Source organism: Ceratotherium simum, chromosome 5 (genome assembly GCF_057802395.1).
Source record: "Ceratotherium simum simum isolate JZ-2026a chromosome 5, ASM5780239v1, whole genome shotgun sequence".
Taxonomy (NCBI): domain Eukaryota; kingdom Metazoa; phylum Chordata; class Mammalia; order Perissodactyla; family Rhinocerotidae; genus Ceratotherium; species Ceratotherium simum.
Window position 1 is genome coordinate 123,975 of NC_141904.1, and position 16,549 is coordinate 140,523.

Genomic DNA, 16,549 nt, shown 5'->3' on the forward strand with positions numbered 1-16,549 from the left:
GGGAAAACTACTTGGTTACGGCAACGTGCTCACTTAAACCATAAGGCTAGATGTGATTACGCAAGTCCTGACGTGTAAATTAACTTTTCTGGGGTTCATCAATACCTTTGACCTGAATTCCAAGCTTTCTGAGGGCCTCTTCTACAGACTGGCTTTCCCGTTTTCTCATAAAGCCATTATCAATGTGCACAGCAATCACCTGATCTTGGTTCAAAGCACGATTCAGCAAAGCTGTACAAACTGTGGAGTCTACTCCACCACTGAGTAAAACCTACAGGGTGAGATGAAAAGAAAAATCAAACTAAGTACAATAAGCAAGAAGAAAACAAAAACTATCAGGTTAAATCATTACCTAAAAACATCGTTTGTATCAAGGTATGTATGCTAACTGAAAAAGCACTCTGCAACAGCACAACTCACAAAGCACATGATTGCCCAGAAACATTTGGGGGCTGCTGGGGAAGCCAGCGCTGAGTTCTAACATTACTGACGTAAACTTGTAGACTTCCCGATATAAACTGCTTACCAAAACTTTTGATGTGCCCACTCTCTCTCTGATCTCTCGAATGCACTCAAGTTCTCTGTTCTGCACAGTGAAGGTCCCACTGCACCCAGCTATATCATAGAGGAAATTCTTCAGTATTACTTTCCCATTTTCTGTGAGGCCAACTTCAGGGTGGAACTGCGCTCCGTATAATTTTTTAGATTCATTTGCTATACCTTTATAGAGAAAATAACCACAAATTAAAAAATTTTCATGTTGAAAAGACTCAACCAGTACCCACAGTAATTCCTCACAATTTCTTCCTCTGTAAATGTGAAAACTGATAGGAATTAGTGGATTTTTAGCTAAAGAAAAAAACACAAAATACAAGTAAAAACTACATTGCCATAAACTTTCTTTTTAAGGGTCTTTATGTAGCAACTAATGCACTATATGACAGTGAACTAAGTCCTACAGAGACAACGTCACAGTTCCCTCCCTCTCCACTCAGGTTACTTCAATTATCTTCTCTATTTAATTCAATAACTCAATTTTGGTTCTTGGTCCCATGCGGCTTTCAACTGCAATGTGCAGCTACCAATTTTCTATATTAGAAGAATCTCGTATCTTAGATCTGTCAGAATATTCTAAGCGTTTCTTTCTTGGATACTATTATCCATAACTATAGCTTCACTGACTTGACTACTACGGTTCTGAGAAATTACTCATTATCTACTAAGCAGCAGATGTTGGCTAGATGTTTTACATGTGCAAGTATTACCTCTGTCTCTGGCTCTGAGACATCAAGACCTGCCTGAACCGGCAGCTAGCTGAGCAGTTAAACCAGGCCTGCCAGGCTCCCACACTCACACTGCTTCTACTACACCAGGGACCTCACGCTTTCTTTACTTGGCTTCTAGGACACTGCTCTCTTGTTTCATTTCTTATTTCACTGTCTGCTCCTCTGAATCTTCTTTGTTGGTTCCTCCTCATCTTATCCATCTCTACGTATCAAAGTCATCCAGTAGTCAGCAATTAAATCTCCTCTCTATACATTATGAGTGATCTGAAACTCTCATGACCTTAAATTTTACCCATACATTGGTACACCCCCAAATTAATACCTCCAGCCCAGTTTTCTCTTCAATAGCCCTGACTCATAAATACAACTGCCTACTCACACCTGCATTTCAAGGTTTAATAAGGCATCTTGAATTTAACATGCAAACCCAAACTCCTGCATTCTTTCCCGTCAGGTAAATAGAAACTTCATCCTTCTGGTTACTCAGGCCAAAAAACTGGGGAGTTAAAACTCGATTCTATTCTCTCTTTCCCACTCCATGTGCAATCCAATAGCAAATCCTGTCTCTCCCTTTTACTTTTAGACAGTAAAAAGTTTAGGCTTTGTGGGGCACATACATACAGTCCCTGTCTTTTATTACAACCCTTTAATAATGTAGAAATCATTCTTAGTTCCTGGACATGCAAAAACAGGCTTCAGGCTGGGTTTGACCCACAGGTCAGTTTGCCAATCCTGAGTCAGAGAAGCGTCCTGAGGGCTTAGTCTGGGGTTCTGCAGGCATCCGAGATATATGCCTATATTTACCTAAGAAGGGCAGAGAAAAGAGCAATTATGAATATAGCATGCTAGAAAGACAGACAATTCTCAAATGTTTCCTCAGTTCTAACAGCTATATTTTATGTCTGAAAAACTTACACTAGAAAGAACATTTTAAAAAGTATTTTAGAGCAAACCAGTAAGTGACTTCTAGACAATCGTTCTAATATTAAATTCCCTTCATAAATTAATAGTTGAGCCTATGACATTTACAATATCTTTAAAAAATAAGAAAAATCAAGAACAGTACCTCATATAGAAACAAAGGCTTAGACTCTCCAGATAAACTTTTAAAAATGAAATCTGCAAAAGTTTTAGAATTTTCACCTGCTACAATGTTCCCAGAACGTGCCACAACCTTGAATCCATCAGCGACTTTGTCTACACTATCTCCATGGGTAAGCAAAACAATTTCTTCCTTCTGAAGGCCCCTAAACATACAAAAAAAAACACAATACACAAATATCTTAATTAAAGACATGATTAATGGATTCTTTTGCTCTTTTCCCCCAGCTTTATTGAGATATAACTGACATATAACATGGTGTACGTCGAAGGAGTACAACATGATTTGATATACATGTATATATTGTGAAATGATTACCACAATAAGGATAGTTAACACATCCATCATCTCACACAGTTAACATTTTTTTATGTGGTGAGAACATTTAAGATCTCCTCTCTTAGCAACTTGCAAGTACACAAGCCACTGCAGTCACTATGTTGTACACTAGATCCCCAGAACTTACTCCTCTTATAATTAGAGGTCTGTTCTTTCGGTTCAGATATACTAGCTTGTCATATGTGTAGATTAAGAAAATAAAAAAATTTTTAACAGTGCAACATTGCTGGAATTTAAACTTATTCTATCCATCATAAAATCACTGAAAGAATATTAAATCTCAAAAAAGGCAATCTGTAAAAACTGAAAACTGAAACAAATATATATATAAAGTTGACGGTATAACGACACACACAAAAAGAATAATTTCAAGAGGCTATAAAATAATTTTGACATATCTCTACTGGGATTTATCTTAAGAACAGAAGGCATTAATGGCATGGTTGAAAACAGATGGAAGTAACATTAATCAAATGTAATATGTGGACTTTCTCTGGACTCTGATTCAAACAAATTAACCATAAAAAGACATTTTTACATTATGGGAAAATCTGAATGAGGATTTGATGTTAAATAATATTAAGAAATAAAAAATCAAAAATAAAGCAAGAAGATAAAGTACATTAAAGCCAAAGGATGTTTTGGGGTTCTTGTAGCCACCACTGCTGTTTAGGATTAGTATAGCTTGTGACTGTTAGAAGTAGAAACACAGAAAAACTTTAAATCTTAACTAGATCTTTATATTTAAAGCCTCTTGCAGTGTCATATACCACCAGCAAGACTTCTGAAGCAGTTCTCAAGAGCAGTCACTTGAGATACAGACGAATGTAAGCAACACCTCTCCATTATGAAGTGGAAGGAGTACTGGATTGCAAAGTATTTTGGCAATGAGGAGCTTCAGTTTGTAAAATTATTTTGAGGAACTGAGGCTTTTTTATTAATCTTCCTTTGAAAAGTGAGAATCTTTGAACAGATATACTTATCTTTACTCTTCCTCAATATTAAAGAAGAGCCAGCCACAGCCAATTTTCTGTAAAAACTGGGATTATAACTCCTTGTCAGATAAAAATAAGTTCATAACTTGGATTTTAAAATTTCTGATCTGTCCAAGTTGGAGAAAACTATTCATTAAGAATTAATTTAGGCACAAGTCAATGAAGCCATTAAGAACATATGTTAATAAACAAAACAGGGGCCGGTCTGGTGCTGCAACAGTTAGTGTGCGCACTCCACTTCAGCCGCCCAGGGTTCGCAGGTTCGAATCCCGGGCAGGCACCAACTCACTGCTTGTCAAGCCATGCTGTGGCGGCGCCCCATATAAAGTAGAGGAAGATGAGCATGGATGTTAGCCCAGGGCCAATCTTCCTCAGCAAAAAGAGGAGGATTGGCATTGGATGTTAGCTCAGGGCTGATCTTCCCCACAAAACAAAAACCAAATCTATAACTAAAAATAATTAGCACAGTTAAGAAATGATAATAATAAGTAATGACGTGCTCATTAGCTGACATCAGCCTACATGTTACAGATTTAATGTGGGGAAATGTGATTTTAAAATAAAAATAAAATTTCGGTCAAAAACAAGCAAGTGAGTAACTGTACCAGTAGTCCAACAAAACGGGCTATACCCAAAATATGGAAAAACTCCTGCCAAAAAAGTGACCAAAACATAAGTTTTCTCATTTTCAGAAAAATGATGAAAACTCAGAGATTTTTTTTTGGTAAAGCAGAAGATAAATGATGCTAGGAAGCTAGTGAACAGCTCAGTCGCCAATTTTTAAATAGATTAGAGCTACAGCACCTACTCTATTGTCACCCAGCAATAAAATCAATCATTCACTGTATTAAAAAGAGAGTGCTCCAGGTACAGCCATGCTCAGGTATAGCAGAGAAAGAGAGGAGGAGGGAAATACAACACATACTTAGCAAGGAGTCCAGCAGATGGGTAGCATGCTAAAAGTACCCAGCAAGACATGGTGGGGGAAGAGGCAGACAGATGCATGTGGTAGATGCAGGACATTTTAAAACATTATCCATTTCCCGCCACTGGCACACTAACATTTAGAATCACACTCCACCAGAGTGCAAAGGGAAAACCACAACTGCTGGCATCACAATGTGCCATCCCACACGAGACTGCACAGGCGCCCCAAATTATGCCCCAAGTGTTTTCCTTACTCCCAATTAGCATCACCACCGTCCTGTGCTGTCCTGACACTCAACTGGAAGACAAATATGACAATTACACCTTTGGCACTACTGTGGCCTTAATTTTGCCCAAGAATTCAGAACCACCAATACTGAAGAATAACAACTCCAACTTTAAATTAATTTACTACCATTCTTATTCATCTAAAAATATCTATAATACCTGAATAACGAGCATGTGTTATCCACACTAATACTGAAGACTCCATCTTCTCTAACACTTTTTTTGTGCACAGTACCTCCAAATACCTTATTCATCATCTGTTCAAAGAGAAAATAAATTGATGTTAATATAAACCAAAATAAAATTACCCATTTTCTTTTGTTAATTTAATAATTTACATTCCTTGTTTTCAAGATATCTGTTATGTTTGTGCCCCAAAAGAGGGGGGAGTTTGATAAATGTAGATAACTTGGTATTATTATATATAATTATACAGTTATTAAGAGGCATAGTACAAAACAAAACTATATTAGAAATCTGACCTGAGGTTAATTTCTGTTAAACACTGGCAGATTTTCCATTTAGTGTATTTCAATTAATTCATCTGTTAAAAAGAGGTTTCTTTAATACTTCCATCTGAGTTTAATTTAAAAAAGGTACTTTGAGCTTAGAAAAAGCTAGAGTAGACAACAAGAACAGTTGTGTTAAAACCAGACAGGCATAAATTCTCCCACACTCTGTAATCTTCAGCCCCCAAAGGAACAGTCTGAAAGCCTGCAGAAAGCTGTGCTGTGGAAATGGGAGGGGCAAGAAAATCCAGTCTTTCAACCAAACTCATCTGTTCAAACCCCACAGACCTACAGATTTTACTTCAAGTGGTCTCTTCATTCTGTTCCTCCTTGTGCCAATCCACCATCTTTTCCTATTTATCATTTACATATGCCCAAACTCCCGCAACACCAACTAACTACACACAAGCTTTTTACAAACATTAAAGCTGCACTGATGTAATCAGTACAACTCATTCTGGCATGTCTGTTCCACAACAGGTGTCGTAAGGTATCTGCCATAACAATGCACAATGCAGATTGACCCAGCCCCCAAGAGAAAAGCAGGCAGAAGGCTAAATAAATGTTCATTCAGGCACAGTGGCATTTTCTTCAAAACTGCCAGCAAATGCTGCCCTCTACATTCTCCTCTTAGACATTCACAATAAACTTTCCGGCAATAAAGGTCTGGGTTAATTTCAACAGGAAAGAAACTTGCTAGCCCTTGTTTGACCCAGTATTTCCCAAGTTAAGACCCTGACATACAACACACTCTGCACTACGTTAACTAACATGCAGTTTAGGAAGCACTGTGCAGGCTAATCAGTCCCCCTGCCTCTAGTATCGCCCATCCTCCAGCCTATATTCTAGAGATCCACGAACGTCAGCTACTAAAACATAATAGGACAGTGTCAGTCCATGAGTAAACTCTTCAATGGCTCTCTAGCAGCCACAGCAGGGGTGGGTAAATTTTTCCTGTAAAGGGCCAGAGAGTAAGTATTTTAGCATTTGTAGGTCCTACTGTCTTTGAAGCAACTATTCAACTCTTGCCATCATAGCACAAAAGTATCCATAGAAAATACTTAAAGGAATGGATGTGGTGGTGTTTCAATAAAAAAACTTTATTTATGGACACTGAAATTTGAATTTAATTTTCATGTCACAAAATATAATTCTTAAAAATTTTTTTTTCCAACTCCATTTAAAAGAGTAAAAAGCATTCTTAGCTCGCAGGCCATACAAAAACAGGCAGTGGGCCATGGTTTGCTGACCCCTTGTCTACAGGATAAGTCCAAGTCCCTTATATTGAACAAAGACTGTCTAATTTCCGCTCTTATCCTCCCCCTCACGCTCTACTCCAGCTGGTGTGATGACCCAAATACGTTCTCTCCCCATCTTCAGGTCTCTTTAGTCCCAGGAGCCTAACAAAGTATGCGGCCCAAAGCAGTCTTCAAATTTGTGGAACGAAAAATGAATGTTTTCTTCTAGTATATATAAAGTATACAAAGTATATACCTAGTATATATATGAAGCTTGTGCAACTCTGCCTCCCCTGATTTGCAGTTCTTAATCAGAAGACAGCTGAATGATCAACATAACCAAAGCTGTTGGGACTCTACACAACTTAAAAGTCCACAAAGTCTAAATTAAAGGCTTTTACGAAGCCAGGAGGCTGCAGTAAAATTTAAAGCTATCTCATCAGAAGGCTTTCACGCTTATTTCTGGTTCCTGACTATGCTATGTAAGGTTGAAAAGTGCAAGGAGTTGAACCATCAGCTATGTGTGTGTTCGCGGGAGGAGAGGTAAGTTTATACATAATAAAACAACTTACTTTGTTAAATTTTTGTTTTCATATTCTATTTGACTTAAGCAAATGGTTTTCATTATGGATTCCTAATAACCCCAAGGTCCTAAATGCCTCAGAGAAACCAATGTAGCACTACAGGTCTACCACTCCAACCAGATCAACTCCTCCTCTGTCTGTCTTATATGTCAAGGTTTTATAGTAAGGTTTAGATTTGGGAGGAAGAAAAGGAAGGAAATTCTGCCAACAAAAATAATTTGAAAAAGCCCTGTGGGGATGTATAAGGAAATCAAACACTTATAATAAAGATGTTTCTTAGAACACTAAAAAAAAAGGAAATTATAAACAGTGAAGAGAAAGTCACAATCTAGAAGGTATCTGCAATATATATAATTGGCAAAAGGTTAGTATCCAGCATACATAAATGCAATTAAAAAAACCCAATTGAATACAAAAATGAGCAAAAATCATAAACAAGCTTTTAAAGTAAAGCAGACACTAATGGTAAATAAACATACAAATCTTTCAATAATAAGGAAAATGACCATCAAGAGTACAATGTGATCCCATTTAACACCTCTTCAGACAGGCAAATTAAAAAAAAAAAAATCTGACCATGCCAATGCTTGGCAGGGATATAGAGCAGAAGGAATTTTTATATACTGCTGTGCAAATGTAAATCGGGAGGAAATATCATTACCTAGTAAAGTTGAGATTTAGCATTTTAACTCATGGTTACCCTAGAGAAAAGTCTGTGCATGTACAACACCAGAAGACAAGCACAAAAATATTCATTGTAGTATTGTCTGTAACAGCAAAAAAGCTAGAAAAAGACCAGCAACACTAACAATGAGATGTATAATTAATTTGTGCTATATTCAAACAATAAATTCAATAGTAAAAATGAATAACTTTAAATTAAATGTAGTAACATGAATCAATCTCAAAATCAAAGTTGAAAATAATACACAGTATGATTTCATTTATACAAAGGTCAACGGGCAAAACTATATATTATTGAGGGATACAAACATATGTATAAAGCTATAAAAAGGAATGAATAACAAAATTCAGGAAAAGTGTTACCCTAAGAATGTGAACAGAGAAAAGTATAAAGGTAGTTTCACAAGTTCTACTAACATCCTATTTCTTATGCCAAATTGGGGGTAAATCAGTAAGAAAGAGAAAAGTAGCAATGTGAAGACAGAGTTTTTTCTTCTAGGGCAAAGAATTACCAGAAGTAATTAGAAAGGCTCTGACAAGGGAGTCCAGTTAATAGGAAAAGACAGCACAGAGACACTGAAATTACTGAAATTTCAGGACACCAGGGGGGTTGCAAAGGCACATCCTCGAGTGAGACCTTTGGTGCCAAAATTACCCAACTAATCATCACTAAGAAGTGTCAGTCCTTAATCACAAGCAATATTTTACAGAAAGACAAAGATTTCCGCCCAAAGGACCAAGATCAGCCTATTCCATTATCCTACTATCAAAGTTCAGACAACATAAAGGCAAAATTTTTTACACATTTAACATGAGCAGGCCTGTCTCTGGCTACCATAAGATCCCTACTGAACGACAGAAAAATTTGGCCTTACAATTATATGGGGGATCAATGTAATGGAGAAATAGTCAGCCACTATGATTTAAATTAAGGAAGCATCTTCCAGACCTATTGCACTATAAGTGGGTCCTAAAAAAATATCTGTGAGACTATTCTTTACAGAATGCTGTAACACTTCACAATATACTAAAACCCATTTAACTTAATTATAAGTTGTGCTATATGATTGACTACTCTGGTAAGGGAGATCAATAAATTATGCAAATACACTACAATCTGGGGGAAAAGTATATTTCAAAAAAAAAGTCAGCCAATTTCCAATGTTCAATTCAATTGGGACGCAGCTCTTCTAAGAAAATATATTCATTGGAATACTAAGTGGGAAAATCTGAAAATACGTGATTATCCAAGTCAAATTCATAATCACCATCTTGGCTTTTCAGAGAACATTAACAGGGGAAAAAGAACCTTTTACTATAAAATACTTGTTCCTAGAGAAGAAAATATCCCTTGTTGTGGATTTTGCAGTTTATATATTTTAGTGATCAGTATATCCTCTAAATCAAAGTGGAAAATCACAACAATTAGCAAAAGATGAAATCCAATAAAGCTGTTTTACAGACGAGTGATTTCTAATATTCTGCTCTTGTATCAAGAAAAGGAATAACAAAAATAGTCACATTCTTATGTGAACACTGATTTATATTTCTTTCCTTCACTTAAAGCTCCAGAGTCAGCTAGAAGAAAATACATCAGTCTGTTCACTTTCTACCTTTCAAATAGCTTTCCTTTGTGCAATATTCATACTAAAGCACGACAGTTTCAACCAGATTGTTAAAAAAAAAAGATGACTCACTGTTTTGCCCACTTACCAAAATTTCAAAGTATCCTCAATCCAAGGACTTAAAACAACTCAGTCATTGGGAGAAAGAATGCAACTTATTATTAAGCCATACATGCAAAATTAACAGGTAATTCTCAATAATCAATTAGGGAGGACCAGAATATCATGAGGAAGTTAAAAACCTGATACTTTAATTAACACTAATTCCATTTTGGTGAAACAGGATCTCACAATTAGATTAATTCCACTGTATTCTGATCCTGTCCTCCCTTCCACTTTAGTACGTGCTAAAGCCATAAGGCAGGCACAACGCAAAACAGGTCAAGACAACTCATAAACACGTGAATCCAGAATCACTATATTTATTTGGCTATTCCTATCACGGCAGAAAATTCTGAGTTTAAAAAAAAGTATCTTGGGGCCAGCCTGATGGCCTAGTGGTTAAGTTCCGCACGCTCCACTCTGGTGGCCCAGGTTCAGTTCCTAGGCGTGGACCTACACACTCATCAGCCATGCTGTTGCGGCGACCCACATACAAAATAGAGGAAGACTGGCCACAGATGTCAGCTCAGGGTGAATCTTCCTCAGTAAAAAAAAAAAAAAAAGGCATCTTGCTTCTGACACTAGAAAAAGCAAAATACTATAACATGTCAGTTAATAATATTATTATATTAGTCAGGGAATACTTTCCCTGCTAACTCAATTTTCAGATGACCTGGTTAATTAAGATACATTGTTAAAAATTTTCTCAACTAGAAAATCATTTTGCTTACAATCACCAGGGAGAACTTTTCTTAAATGTTTCTACTTATATTCCCACCGCCTTAGTAAATAGATCTCATTGAATAAATCACTCTTTGGTTAAGTGAAAATTTAGCATTTACTGGCTCAGTATTATCTATCATCCTATTCAATAATCACATTCTATTTGTCTGATAAACCTATAATACTTAAAAATAAAGCAAGTAAAACAGCCAAAATGGATTTCTAAACATTTAACTCATAGAAGAATAGCTCATCTCAAGACCTCAATTAGTCCCTGTTCATTCTTGCTTTTGAAACAACTCCAAGGTATATACTTATTAATTAACATTACACGGAGACACCTGGCAGACATGATCTTAACCAAATGATCAAAATTAACATCATCTATCATGCCACAAATCAACACCAAGTGGTTCTTAATGAGATGCTGTGAGAAGAGCTCAGCATCACTTCTGTGGTCCTCCTGCCAAAAACACATAACCTGAGTCTAATAATGAGGAAACATCAAACAAACCAAAACTGAGGAATCTTCTACAAAGTAACTGAAATGCACTTTTTTTTCTTGACTGTCAAGGTCATGAAAGAGAAGCAAAGAGTGAGGAATGGTTCCAAACTAAAGGAGTCTAAAGAGACATGCCAACTAAGTACAACACAGCGTCCTGGACTGGATCCAAGACTTACAAAGGACACTAATGAGACAAACAGCGAAACGTGCATGGAGTCTGCAGACAGAGGCTGACACAGAATCAATGTTCACTTCCCGATTCTGACAGTGGTACTGTGGTTATGCAGGAGAGGGTCCTAGGACTTAGGTAATACAACAAGCAACAGGACATCATGTCTGCAACTTACTCTCAAACGGTTAAAAATGCCAACATTTATTCAGGGAACTGAATAAAAGTACACAGGAGCTCTGTGTACTATTTCTGCACCTTTTATTAAATTTGAATTCTAGGTTTTTTTTTTTAAATGGACAGTGTTTTGTTGTATACAGTAATGTAGTTACTTTTCTGAAAAGAGGTTCCCACTCCGGTCAGTTCTGCCTCAACTAGTGTAGCAATTCATAAACAGCTGTAACATGCACAAGTTATCTCATTCAACTAAATATCCTAAATACCCTAAAGACAGAAAATACTAATACCCTAAGGGTCACAAACAGAATAAAATTAAGGCAACTCTTAAGGCCAATTCACAGATGTACCTGCATGCCATAGCAAATTCCAAGAACAGGCTTGCCAATAGTGAATATTGCTGGATCAAACCAGGGAGCGTCTTCTGCATATACAGAATTAGGTCCTCCGGAGATGATAATAGCACTGCGGATTTAAGGAAGAGGGTCAGTGAAGAATCTCTAACTGCTCATTTTTTACAAAGTCTATGCCCTCTCTCCCTTGTACCACTGAGGGAGACTCAATACAGACTCAGAGATTCCGCTGTGTCTTCAGCATACTGGAGCAGTATACTGGAGCAGACCCAGATTCTATCACAGCTAGTTAATACCTCCTACGCAGCTTAATTATTTTTACTCTATTAGAATATGTGGAAGTCTATCAATTCAACATTCACTTGTAAATAAGCACACTTTTGAATATATAAATACCAACGTTTTTATCTGTGCAGGACAGCATGAATTTGTTTTGGTTATCTTCACCAATGGAAGAAGTAAATGAGAATTCTAGAGAGAGATGGAGAAAATACAGGTCTTCTGGGAGGCAAGGAATAAAGGTCACAGAAGGACAATTGAAGGTATCCGAAGGCCCTGAACGACTCAGAGCAAAATACCCTACAACAAAGAATGGCGGAATGTGAAGAATTATCTAACTTCACCTGTTTAAAACCTGTCCTACATTCCCAACAGTTTTATCTAACTTCACCTGTTTAAAACCTGTCTTACATTCCCAACAGTTTTACCTGAGACCCAGGAAAGGGAGCTAATATCTTTTGCCCCATACGCCCTGCTCTCAGAACCCAGGTCAATATTATAAGTTAGCTACATTACAACTTACAGAGCATTCTATGGGTTCACGTGGGAGTCAAACTGTTAATATAAACAAAGCTGCAAACTGAGGTCCATGTTCCTCACCTGGCCAGTGGTACATCTAATTTAGCCCTCAGCATTCACTCAAAAAATTTAGAACAATTTAATATTATGAATTTTACATAAAAATTCAGATTTCTGGACTTTCTTTAGGAAAAAGGAGAACAAAAAGTCTGCCAACACTGGGCCGTCACCCTCGCGTGGCCATAAATAACTGGAACCACAGGCAGACTTGCACCGTCAGACTCCTCATGCTCTCTACTTTGCCACATGCCCACTTGCACAATATCCTCAAAGTCATTTCAAGTTTGAGTTTGCAGGAATCCTGATTTATCTACATTTCTAAAGGAAAATGCATTCCAAGATCTAACCAAAATCTACTTACAAACAAATATGGATTATAATTCACTTTATAATTAGTGGCTGCTTGCCACGTAAAAACATACAAACTAAAAGGCTAGGCTTATAATACATCCAGAAGAATAATTTAACAAAAGTCTAATTCATAAAAATTACTCAGCAAGCTAGGGCATTTAAAAAAAATATAACAATGTTGAAGTGAGCTCAAAAGCCCCGTTCTTTGAACTTTGTATTGTGAACATGAATTATGGTATACATTATGTTTATTAGCCTATCTCCTGCAAAAGAGCACAAAGACAACCTCCTCGGATGATAAATGTGACATCTTTAAGATAACAATTCTAGAGGGGTGAGGGGTTAGCCCAAAGGGTAGATATGTAACCTAGCTCCCTAAAAACGCAGAAGCTAAAATTCTATAAAACAAACATTTAATAGGGCCAGCCCCGTGGCTTAGCGGTTAAGTGCGTGCGCTCCGCTACTGGCAGCCCGGGTTCACATCCCAGGCGCACACTGACGCACCGCTTGTCCGGCCATGCTGAGGTGGCATCCCAAATACAGCAACTAGAAGGATGTGCAACTATGACATACAACTATCTACTGGGGCTTTGGGGAGAAAAGGGGAAAAAAAAAAAAAAGGAGGAGGATTGGCAATAGATGTTAGCTCAGGGCCAGTCTTCCTCAGCAAAAAGAGGAGGATTGGCATGGATGTTAGCTCAGGGCTGATCTTCCTCACAAAAACAAAAAGACATTTAATAATCCAGACCTCTAGGGCCGGCCCCGTGGCTTAGCGGTTAAGTGCATGTGCTGCGCTACTGGCGGCCCGGGGTTCGGATGCCGGGGGCGCACCAACGCACAGCTTCTCCGGCCATGCTGAGGCCGCGTCCCACATATAGCAACTAGAAGGATGTGCAACTATCTACTGGGGCTTTGCGGGGAAAAAAAGGAGGAGGATTGGCAATAGATGTTAGCTCAGAGCTGGTCTTCCGCAGCAAAAAGAGGAGGATTAGCACGGATGTTAGCTCAGGGCTGATCTTCCTCACAAAAAAAAAAAGACCTCTAGAATTTCAGTACGTTATATTTAGTTGTATAAAGGATAACTACCATGGGATTGCTCAGCATGACTCATTAATCTGCTAAACAACTCAAGGCTATAAGCTTCTTAATACTATTAAAAAGAAAAGACAGTGGACTTGCGCAAGGATAAAACTTAAGCCGCACTTGAACCAATTATGAAAGTTATTATCTCACTAAGTCTTGAGAAGAGCTAATCACTCATTCTTAGTCTTCTATCCTGCTATTATTTTGAAACTAATTTGCAATTACAAGGTCCAATAAGCCATAAGGCATTCCAGATACCAATTTTATCTATCAGGCAGATCAAGATTCTAAAAACAGGTAGATTAAGACGTGTCTCACGTCACAAAACTAATCTTTATTCTAGAAAAATGGTGGTCAAACAGATTTCTCAGCAGAAAGGACTACAGTCATGAAAGCCCCCGCACTACAGTTCCTATCCTACAAAGAAAAGCAGCTCTAGATACAAGCGGAACAGCAACTGTGTAGGATCAGGCGACAGGAAAAACATACTTCTATCGCCAAGTATTTGGCTACCCTGTTCTAAACATTTAGTCGGGGTTAGTTTGCTGGGGATTGTTTGTTTGTCTGTTTGTTTGTGTGTTTGTTTTAGGAGGGCGGAGCAGGAGCTCAGATTTGAGAGAGAGACATTCAGATTTCTCAGTTTTTTGATTCCCCTAAAACTGGTTCTCACTGGCCAGTCAAGACAGTTGAATTAGATAAACTCAAGGGTCCTTTCTTAGTCTAAAATTCTACAATTTAAAAAACATAGGGGCCGGCCCCATGGCTTAGCGGTTAAGTGCATGCGCTCCGCTGCTGGTGGCCTGGATTCGGATCTCGGGCGTGCACCAACGCACCGCTTCTCGGGCCATGCTGAGGCCGTGTCCCACATACAGCAACTAGAAGGATGTGCAACTATGACATACAACTATCTACTGGGGCTTTGGGGGGAAAATAAATAAATAAATAAAATTATAAAAAACATAGCTGCATGTTTTCAACCTGCATCCTAAGACTAGAACAGAGTTAAATTTAAACCTGCCCTTTATGGTTTCCAATTCACCCTCAGAAATAAGAATCCCAGGATAATGTATACATGTCTATGAAGTCTTTAAAAGTTAATTTTTTCCATCAGAAAAATGGTTATGTTTTTAAGAAAAATTAAACATATTTTGGAAGAGATACAGCATTAAGGTTTAAGAGACAATTAAGGATATAAACTGCAGTTGCTTGCTTCTGGATGATACTCTTAATAAAGAAAATTAATACCACGGAAAAGGCATAGCGTTTCCCAGAAACAGTTGTTAAAAGGAAGAAACTATATATAAGTTGGCTGTCGTTCTGACTAGTTCTAAGAGTACAAGCTGTGGACTTAGTGCTTATATTAGACTTAAAATTCTTCATATTTTAGAAACCAGCCTCTTGGGACAGGAAGCAAGAAAGACTCATTATACAGAGAACCCTTCTCATTTAGGTATTCTGGACACTGTATACACTCCTGGGTCAAAGGCTCTGGGAGGAAGGAACGAATGAACAACCATAACAGACAAATCTAGGCCTGACCCAGAAATCCTGTAAAACATAAAATATTCAAATAACTCTTTATAACTGTACAATTAAAATTAAGGTAATCTTTTCCATTAATTTTTAAAAATTTTCCCTTAATTTTTTTTTTAATCAGAATCATGGGACATTTCTTGTAAAACCATTCCATGTCTTATCTTCATTAAAAAATGCAGTGCCCAAGCAAATCAATAATAAACTATCCCACAATCTAAGCTCAATCTCCTCAGAAAAACATAACTGAAACGTGTACCGGAATCCTTGCTCTTTTATGGCAAATGCTGGTGTTTCCAAGGGGAAGATTTCAGACTGCACGAACAGTTCCCTCACTCTTCGGTCTATGACCTTCCCATACTGAGCACCAGCGTCCAGAATGACAACAGCTCCTTCGCAGTGGTGGTGGCCATCCTTAAGGTCTCCTCCAGCATTCTCCAACTGCAAATATTAATACAAGTGTCTTCTTAATTATGAAAACTAGAGCTACTTTAAAAAACAGTGGTCACTGTCAGCTCCAAAAACACACTGAAGCAAAAACTGTTAACGTAGGACTTTGAGTTGCCAATTCAAAACACTTTTCTTAAGGGGTAGGTTTTACACTTATCCATACACAGGCATACGTAAAAGCTACCACTTACTGACTACATGATATAGTTACTTCATGTATAATGCACCTTATGTGCATTATCTAATAACAGGGTGAGCATACAACCCAGCTGTGCCAAAATATAGTCCTGGTTTATGCCTGTTAATAATGGCATTATTATTAATGGTGTCTCCTTCAAATCTCAAAAGCATCCCAGTTTGGACAATAAATTATACGGCCAGCTTATCCAACAGTCACAGTATTCCTACAAGGGATACACTGACCAGGAATTGAAAGTTTGCTGCTGGAGTACAAGCACGCCCAAATTCACTTTATTAGGACTTTTGTATTACCCGAGGAAAATGATATATATGCACGTAACCCATAAGACTAAAATTTTTAAAAGGTTTTTTAACCGTATCTCTGTCAAGTAAACACTGATAACACTTTTCTGGAAAGCAATTTGGCAAAACATAAAATTTTTACCCACGTGTACTGAAATATTTACCCGGAACTGGCTTCAAAATAA

The 16,549-nt window shown here is 37.6% G+C and overlaps 1 protein-coding gene across 1 annotated transcript in view; it reads right to left on the minus strand.

The window, feature by feature from the left end:
• GMPS (guanosine monophosphate synthase) overlaps nucleotides 1-16,549 on the minus strand; it is a 52,214-nt gene that overhangs the window by 19,436 nt on the left and 16,229 nt on the right. Inside the window, exons 2-7 of the mRNA XM_087430346.1 lie at nucleotides 15,691-15,872; nucleotides 11,604-11,718; nucleotides 5,097-5,194; nucleotides 2,430-2,533; nucleotides 527-720; nucleotides 106-271 (exon numbers count right to left, since the gene is read on the minus strand). Of these exons, the coding sequence (XP_087286472.1) occupies nucleotides 106-271; nucleotides 527-720; nucleotides 2,430-2,533; nucleotides 5,097-5,194; nucleotides 11,604-11,718; nucleotides 15,691-15,872 (859 nt within the window). The remainder of the gene's footprint in view (nucleotides 1-105; nucleotides 272-526; nucleotides 721-2,429; nucleotides 2,534-5,096; nucleotides 5,195-11,603; nucleotides 11,719-15,690; nucleotides 15,873-16,549) is intronic.